At 40.1% G+C, this 9,680-nt stretch overlaps 1 protein-coding gene across 2 annotated transcripts in view; it reads left to right on the top strand.

The window, feature by feature from the left end:
* Positions 1-661: 661 nt before the first annotated feature.
* The window catches only part of LOC117937804 (matrix metalloproteinase-16-like), an 82,043-nt gene continuing 73,024 nt past the window's right edge, over positions 662-9,680 (top strand). Inside the window, exon 1 of one of the 2 annotated variants that reach the window (XM_034862021.1) lies at positions 662-1,190. In XM_034862021.1, the coding sequence (XP_034717912.1) occupies positions 1,065-1,190 (126 nt within the window). In that variant the 5' untranslated portion in view covers positions 662-1,064. The remainder of the gene's footprint in view (positions 1,191-9,680) is intronic. The other variant, XM_034862020.1, reaches the window with a different exon arrangement.

The raw sequence follows: 9,680 nt of genomic DNA, 5'->3' as shown, positions 1-9,680 counted from the left end.
ACACACACAGAAAAATATGATACAACGTGCAGTTTTGTATTGGTTGATTGAAGTATTAAAAACAATCAATAGGCCTCTATCTACCTCATTTAATGAGAAGGCAAAAAATATAAAGAAACAATGTAAACATAAAACTTCGGGGCCTCTATTCTCAGCCCAACTGACAGTGTTTCTTTATAAAACTCATTGAAACCACATTTGTCCTCATATAGGTCATGGTTGTAACATTGCCATGAAATACAAACTATGACTGACTTTTCTGACTGCAGTTTTCCAAATATTAAATTCATAAATATAACTAGTAAACCAGGTTCAGCACTTTACTGAAACCTTTATACCTGTAGCCGAGGTGTTTGAAAAGTACAATAAGGTGACTTATTAAATAGGCTACATTACGCTTTTTTTTTCTTCTTTTTTTCCGAAAATGACGAAGTTGTCTTTGTATTTAGGTAAACTGACACTCCTGTCCTGGGTACAAAGGTAAAATCGTACAGTGAAAAACTCCACTTAAAAAAAAGTTAACTCACTGTTTATTTGCATGAACAAGTGAGCTATAACGCCCTGACAGAATAAACAGCTTGTGAAAAACATTTCAAACTGAACTGTGGACTGTTTTTCTAGGAGAATTTGGCTGACGAGAAGTGGGATGCGCGTGCCAGTACGCACATGCGCATTGGGTGGGAAACACGATTGAAAACGGGCAGCTATGCCGCGCGGTGCAGAAAACGGGCTGGACACGTCCGCTTGGAACAACGGCCGGTGTACCGGAGGACTGACCCGGGGACTGCAGGACCGGGAGGCTGCCGACAGACGTTAACAGCGAGACGTTCCCCGGGGGTAACCTCCTGAAACGGCGGCAAAAGCAGAGGCGCGAGCGGTCGACGAATCCTTTCCTTCTTCCCTTTCTCCTTTCCTCTCCTCTGTGTTCGGCACCGCGACAGAGACACCAAGACATCAGCAATGTTGCTGCGAAACGAGTAGGATTTATCCCCGTTGTCCGTTTCTTTGTATCGACTGTAAATAAAACTGAACAGAGACAGTAAGCGACAACAGCGGGGTTAACTATGGTTTATTTGGCGGTCCGCAATAGGAGATGTCTTAATAGCTGCTGTATGGGGACGCTATGCTTGCAGTTGTTGCTGTGGATTTTATGCGCCGTGAACGGAGAGGAGCAGCCGTTCAGTGTAGAGGTAAGAACCGGGACCGTTATACGTTGACATGACAACATTTCAGAAAAGGAACGACACATTTGCTTTCCCTCCTATTAGTCGGCATTATTCTTATATTATTTCAAAAGAATAATACATTTGAGGCACATTGTTGCCCATGTTCAGTCTGTGTTGTTTCAGTAACAACAGGGTCTTTGTGAGGTGCCCAGCTGCTTTGTAGTTCCATCCTGTCCTTTTCTCCACTTTTGAATAATTTTTTTGGGAGGCATTTGTTGATATTTATGATGGAATATGTAGGCAACATAATAACCTTATGTATTTCCCTTCCTGGGCTTGTTTGTGCTCTCAAAGTGGGCTAACATTCCAGCTGAGATGTATTGTCACAAAGCACAACAAGACGTAGCTTAATTTCATTATAATATGATCCAATAGAACATTTCCCCAGTATAAGCCGCAAGACAAGTTTTAAATGTAGTACATACTTAGTATCTCCCCATATAAACACCACATAGCCTACCTATGTAATTCAATACTAAGTCAACAACTGGAAAGACCTTCCCAAAGAAGTGAATGGGGCAAATATTCTTTGGCTCCATGGAAAGACCTTTGTGTTTTTAGGATTCTGTGACTTAATTCAGATAGTATCACTTCTAACAAAGGCAGTACATGCGCTTAGGCTTTATTCTGTTGAAAGAGATATTTTGGGTTCACAAGCAACAATATTTGCAGCTAGAAGAGATTTTAACTGAGAAACAGGGCACTTTTATTGTGATCTAATGGCCTGGCTTAATGGATTGTTAAAAGCCTTCAGGCTACAAGTGTTACACCAATACACTTTACCACTCAATTTGTATTTTTGTCTTTCTTTTGTTCAAGAATCTGCAGAACTAACAAGCTTTCCTCCCGTGGTTAAAAAAATAAATTAGTTTTTTTTTTTTTTTATCAAGGGCACATCTGTCTACTTTACATCCTCTTTTATTTCCAGAGAAAATCACCTCTGTTTAGCTAAAGTTGAATGCATGCGGCTATCATGAAGTGTTACGCCGAAACCTCTCGCCGTCTTTCACACTTGGCTGTACACACAAAACACAGACACACCACTCAGGAACATCCTGGCAAGTCAACTGACAGTCATACAAGTCTTACATCCACATATCCACATGATTTGCAAGCTTGGCATGCCACACGGTTCCTCTTTAGAGAAGCAGGGAATAGATTCAGTCCAGATGCTGCAGGTTATTCAGTTAAAACGTCCAAGCTCACATGACGGACAGATGAAGAACATTAGAGAGATGTAAAACGGTTTGATCTTTGTACTTAGATGATATATCTTATTCTGGGCTGAGTTAGTTGACCATTGTACCGTAAAATTACCAAAGTAACCTTTACTTTGGGCCATCACATGTCAAAAACCCAATCTTTTCAGTAAGACCTAGCCTTGTTCTTTGCTGCAAGAAGCAACAAAGATTACGGCTGGTATTATTATTATTCTCATATATTGATAATTTATTTCAAGTTCCTGACTTGGCGTCACATTCTCTTCTCCCACGTCCTTGCATTTATTATCCTCCCCCGGCACTTGCATCTTGCCCTTTCTTCTACAAGCTTTTCTTTGTCATACTTACATGTGAATGTATTGTAGATATGGCACTCAGATATTTCCATTTTCTGTTGGCTACTTGCACTTTAGAAATGTCAGTCCTTGGAAAACGTATAAACTGCTTTTGGATTTTATATGTGCTTAGCACTTAAAAACATAGGAAACACAAAAGCTTATGGTTTAAGAATACGCGTTTAAGTTTTTTAAGTCGACAGTCAAACATTTCTGAATGTATAAGGGTGATAGCATTATAAGAAGTTCTGAGTGTATGTGGATGGCAGCCTATGACAATGCCTGGCATGACCTGCCAAGAGAATGCAGTATTAAATAAATGCGGTAACAGTAGTTTCCTATCTGACTTTGATCACTGTATTTTCAGCTTCCTGACATAATAGTTATGTGTTGCAGGAATTCAAAGCATCCAAGTTCGTATAGTCAGGGCTGTGCAATTAATTACATTTTTATCCCAATGCAAAACAATGCAATCGAAAAAAAAACTATTATTTTGCACATTACAGTTTGCAACTAAACTCCTATTCAATCAAATCAATGGGGAAAGTATTTAGGGAAACTTCACAGTTCTAGGTTGTTTTTTACTATCGATTTGTTTACTGCAATTGATTCACTCTTGTTTTAATTTCAATAAATGCAACATCTTCGTCTTTATCAAGTCAAGGAGTAGCCTTGTTAAGTAATTGTGATTTCAGTATTGAACAAATAAGTGATTATCATTTAATATCATCGTCATTTAATTACATAATCGACCCGCCAAAAGCATCAAGTTGCCAAAAGTGTCTAGTGTTGGGCAGCTTTCAGATGGAAGTCTGTGTAACTGTGGATGTCCAGTAGGGCGTCAGTGGAGATGAAGATGCTCGCACAGTGGGCTATAAACTGGGTACTATAATGCAAAAATATAACTTTATTTGACCCTAAGACGTCACTAAAGCAAGGCAAAGCTAAAGCCTGTTGATTAGCTTTGTAAACAGTGTTGCCATGTCCAGCTTCAGAAGCCCAACCGGTCAGTACAACGCTGCAGTTAGAAGGCATTCTACAGCCAGCAGCAGGGGGACTGACTGATGTCCCTCTGTATGTCTGTGATGTTTAAAACACTTTTCTGTTTTAGACTGTGGACGTTGTTGAACTGACTTTGTCATGACTGTGTGCGCACAATATATCAATATCATATCTACGTTGATAGGGTTTGCCCCCTTACGAGAGTAGCGTAAGTGAGAGCGAGAATGGCAGTGGCCCTTAAGTGATTGCCGTCTGTGACCGTGTGGTCTTGCAAGGAGAGTGAGCGGTAACGAAGAATAACTGATGAGTGCTACAAGCCTACAAGCCTGAGCTTAGGGCTGGGCGATATGAAGAAAATCCAATCTCACAATATTTTTGACCACATACCTCGATATTGATAACGCAATGATATTGTAGTGTTGACTAATGGTGCTTTCACAAAATATTTACACAATGAGATGTTTGATAAATAATCAGTAATGTGGATATAATGACTTAGTGGGTAAAGGCAAATAATAGAATAGTTACAACAGTCTGGTAAGATCAGAAAATAAGATGACTTTACTGTAATGCAGACTAACCAGGACTATGACTGAAATCATATTACAATACTACGATATCCAAAGTCTAAGATGATATTTAGTTGCACATCACGATATTGATAAAATACCGATATATTGCGCTGCTCTAGGCTACCTGAGGCTTTATCTATTGTCAATTCCGCTGGTAAATTGAAGGGTGTTAGCCGCAAAAAACATTGGCTCACAACATGTTGCAGCCATAGACTGTATGAAAAGATTGCTGCACAGGGTTTCCATTTTAGCTCAGTGTGAGAGTTAGTAAACACTTCAGCATTAACGTTAATGTGTCCACGTCCACCTTACCTCAATGGGACTGTCCAGGCTCATATGGAAAGCTGAAGTGACGTGCAACCTACATCTGTTTTTTTTCTCTCCATAAACTCATGAATGTAGGATAGAAGACAGTCGATGAAGATAGCTACACAATGATTGATGCTTTCATTATATTTCATATCACACAATATCTGTTCTCCTGTAAACTCGGCAAACATAAAGTGAGAAAAAGAAACCAAAAAATATGCGTTGATGATGTCATCACAGCGGTGGTGGCATGTGACCACGGTATTGGGGTAACGCGGTACCCATCCCAGGCCTACATGACACTAGATATGGCCTTAAAAGTGTTGTCTTTTTCATAGTTTTACAGGACGCATTAGTCATTTTCTGTTCTAGCTCTTCTGTTATTAAGTCAACTCCTTCAATTCTTTGGCAATATTGAGGTATTTGGTCCAAAAATCTGGTGATATTTGATTATCTCCATATTGCCCAGCTCGACGTATACCACAGGTTATAGAGGGTGATGATTTAGAGATAGTATTTCCTCTAAGTAGCAGGTGTGAGATAGGTCACCTTTTTTATTAATGTTGTTGGGACTGTGTTTTTTTGGCATTTTAGGCCTTAAATGACAGTACAGCCAAAGAAGTTAAAGGGGGGGCCGCAGCTATGACCCGCAGGCCAGAGTCTAACCTGGGCCCGCTGCGTCGAGGAGCAAACCTCTGTATATATGGGCGCCCACTCTACCAACTGAGCCGTCTGGGCGCCCAGGGACTGCTGTCTTCTAGTAAACTTTCTGGATGGCAGCTTCAGTGCTGACTCCCCGGATTTGACTTCATGGCTGAGTTTACTGTATTGTCAATTTTCTCCTTTCCTACAATTTTCTCTGCTCTGGATTACACGTTACAGAAAGTACAGCCTGCCACTGGGTGATAAAGCAGTTATTAACACTAACTTGTAACACCTCGCTTCAGCCTAACACTACAGATCTGGCAGTCTGTGCTTACTGCTGAAATAATTCCAAAAAGCTCATCAGCTTTTGTTTATCCGATTGTCTTCCCTCAAGAAGTAATTTTCTCTGCAAATTAGACAATGTCATTAACAATGGCACAGCCATGAGTTAATTTCATTTATCTCCTTGTGAGTTTGATTTCCAGTTTCAATCCATATTGAAACGCTAAGTTATTTTTCCATTTTTTTCTCTGCAAGGCCACATGTAGTACTGGAGGCGGGCTGTGCTAGCGCCGAGCTATTTTGGGTTCTTTTTATCATTAGCTTTTACATAACACACAGTAATTAAAAGAGAGATAACAGATTTGTAATCTCTTTTTCCTGTCTGTGTTTGACACTGTCTCACAGTTGGGATGAAATTTCTTTTAATATTGCATAAGAGTTGTCTCTACTCGGTGCCACAAACACACAGCCGCCCTGAACTGTGTTTAACTATCCTCCCATTTTATCTAAAGTGGTAGTTCTGAACACTTTCTAGTGCTTTCAATTTGATACACTATATATTCAACTTGGTTTAAAGGCCAAGTGCAATGCTGAAACTCTTAGCACTGTGCTGCTTTTGCACTGGATTGACTATAAGCTTACTCTAAAGCTTTACATGCAGGCACCATGGGGCTGATATGTTCATCACCTTAAAAGTTTTGGTTTCCGTTTCTGTCAAAAACATCTGGTTACAAAAGATCTTCATTTCTGGTATATCAAGTGCAGTTATTTCTGTGCTCAGTAGACTACCTTCTTTTCACTCTGTTGGGATATGGGATATTTTGTCTCATGGATAAAAGAAAAGAAAAGAAAGAAATTTGTTTATTAGTCCCCAATGGGGAAAATTACTGCACTACACTCTGTGTACACACTTTTTGTTAGTACTCACACACAGGCCTGAAATACACACACATGCTCAGGACCTATACATGCACTATACATGGAGAGATGTCAGAGTGAGTGGGCTGCCAGCTGAACCAGCGCCCTGAGCGGTCAGGGGGGTACGGTGCCTTGCTCAAGAGCACCTGGCAGTGCCCAGGAGGTGAACTGGCATCTCTCCAGCCACCAATCCACGCTCCCAACTTTTTGGGTCCATACGGGGATTTGAACCAGTGACCCTCCGGTTCCCAACCCAACTCCCTATGGACTGAGCTACTGCCACCCCCAAGGGTAGATAGGGTTGGGTACCGAGACCCTGTGATAATAAATTTGGGTTTAGCAGAACCGGTATTAAAAAACCCACCAACGAAACCCAACCCTACTCATTTTCTTAGCTTTCTCTAGGAACACAACAACAACACAGAAGTGCCAAAGCCTCATGACAGGCGTCAGGTGCAGCGTTTGCTCTGAGTCACATTAAGTGCTTGAATCTGGCCACTATGCCCACCAGAGACAAAGCGAGGTTGCTTAGTCAGAGATAATCTGCTGTATAACAACGAGAGAGCAAAGTTGCTCCGGTGTACTCTCATCTGTTAACACATCCTGTCTCAGATGGATAAATGAATTAATAAAAGCTGGTTCAGCTCCACTCCGCTGAATATCAGTTTTAATTATTAACTCCACCAAGGATTTTATCTGTTTCCTCTGTCTGTTTGTCTGTCTGTCTGTCAGCAAGGTATCTCAAAAATCTATGATCAGATTTCCACGAAATATAGTGGACAGACTACAAACAAAAATAAGATTTGATTTTGGTCATGAGCCATCATTAGTTACTTGTTGACTTTTAGCAATGAATGTCATGATGTTGATTTCAGCCATATCGGCCAGAAACCCTACTGCAAAATTCAGAGTCCCATACTGTACCATTGGCATCGTAACTACCGTGGCTGTTTTCAGCACTATGCTAATGCTAAAGCACAGTCCAGTCCAATGCCAACTACTGACTACTGTTGTCCCCATGTGGGGAATGGTAGAGCTTCATTCCCATCACAGCTAATGTTACCAGTCGGCATGCTCAGCCTCTGAGTGGCATCTGAATAATGGAAAGCAACGTGTGTGTGTGTGTGTGTGTGTGTGTGTGTGTGTGTGTGTGTACAGTAGGGCTGCACAATAAATCGCAGTTGTATCAAAATCGCAATATGGACTAGCGCAATATCCAAATCGCCAAAGGGCACAATATTTGTAATTGGCAGAATATGTGTCTGACCATTCTAAATTAGGTATAGTGGAGATGTCCCGGCCTACAAATCACATCCTACAGAAGAAGAAAAATCATTGTTTGGTACAGATCCTTGCAAAAATCACACTAATCATTTTAATATCTTTCAGTGTTACTAATTTTCAATGAAAATGAGACAAAAACAATCATTCCCTTAAATATCGTGACTCATATTAGATATTTTTCTTGTATTTCGCAGCCCTAGTGTACAGTTGTGACTTCTCTCACCAATGGATTTGTGTTCTCATTCACATGTTCATTTGTAGCCGTGTGTCTTATTTTTGCTGGACTAAATGTAAGCTCTAATATAACTGAATACAACTAACACAAAATGTGTTAAAACAGTATGAAAAATCTTATTTGCTATTTTAAATGATAAGCGTTAGTTGGCACGATGTTTTTGCCCTGCAATTCACAGAAATCAATTGCCAGTCACACAGTGTACTTTGATACTTGGCTGTGTTTTTACTTAAAATTTCTCTAAATGAAGTTTGAATGTTCCTTTACTCTCTGTGCCGTGGCGGTTTTCAGTATATTATCCACTTTTTTCACAATTGTCCAAATTAGTCCTCAACAAGGAAAAGCATCACTTCAATAGGCTACTCACCGTTTGAGGCAGCAAATGTAAAAATTACTTTTACAATTGATCGTCTCAAAACTTTCATTTACATGGAAATATATTCAGTTATTTTTAAGTAAGTTTTCATTCTCAATTATTTTACAAAATAGATGTTAGATTGTTGCTGTGGTTTCTATGAAGTCATATTTTCTTCCTACATACAGTACACTTTGTTAATAGGCTTAGCTTCCATGTCTGCGTGTCTGCAGGTATATTTATACTTGTGTGATCAGCCCTCATTTCTCTCTGAGCGATCATGGATTGGATATGGATTCTAAGCACACACACACACACACACACACACACACACACACACACACACACACACACACAGCTTTCTTGACGTCATTTGGCTTTGGTAAGAGAGCAGATTTCAATGCCACTGGGGTGTCTGTGTTAGTCTGTTCACCCAATCCTAGAGAATACACAGCACCTGCACTGACCTAAATGATTTATGATCACACACACGCAGACGGTGACACACACGCCTGATTTTCCTCAGCAGCCACTTGTTATTGTTGTATGTGTTGTTTCCAATCTTTCTCCGTGTGTTGTCTACACACTTTTTCTCTCTGCGACATATCTTTGGTCACAGCTTACTGAGCTGTTAAATCTTTAATGACTGACAACTGCAACATTGGTTGATGCCAATGGGGCATCACACGTAAGGTTGTCAATTAAGCTGTTGACAGAAATGCTTGTGTTTGTGTGTGTGTTAGAGCCCGACCGATATATCGACGGGCCGATATTATCAGCTGACATTAGGCATTTCCCGATCTATTGGCATTTATAATGGCCAATTGAAAAAAATATTTACTCATCAGAATCATTTATAATGATAAATAAATGATTCTGAAAAATATTTTAAAAATTAAAATAAAAACGGACTTTCAACCTTGTTATGAGCGTTGGTGTTGTATTGTTTGTCCACCAGAGGGCACTGTACAACGTCCCTGAATTTATAAGACATCAGCTGGTGTCAGATGTCATAATTCAGACATGCCTTTTTGTCATTTTCCAACATCTTAAGTCATCAAAACGCTTTTGGAAAAATAAAACCCAAAATGATTCACCAGAAAAGGCACTGTTCTGATCAGTATGTATGATCACACTGTGACATTTTAGGGTGACATTTTTGTGACATTTTGTCCTAATGGGGCCAGGGAGATGGTGAACATGTTGTGCATTATGTATTTTCTGAGTGTGTGCATTTGTGCAAGTGCTCTGGGCTAAATATGAAGCAATGCCCCCGTTCAACCTCTGCAACAATCAC

The sequence above is a fragment of the Etheostoma cragini genome, chromosome 22, assembly GCF_013103735.1.
Source record: "Etheostoma cragini isolate CJK2018 chromosome 22, CSU_Ecrag_1.0, whole genome shotgun sequence".
Lineage (NCBI taxonomy): Eukaryota > Metazoa > Chordata > Actinopteri > Perciformes > Percidae > Etheostoma > Etheostoma cragini.
Note: the sequence above shows the minus strand (reverse complement) of the source record. Positions and strands in the feature narration are given on the sequence as shown.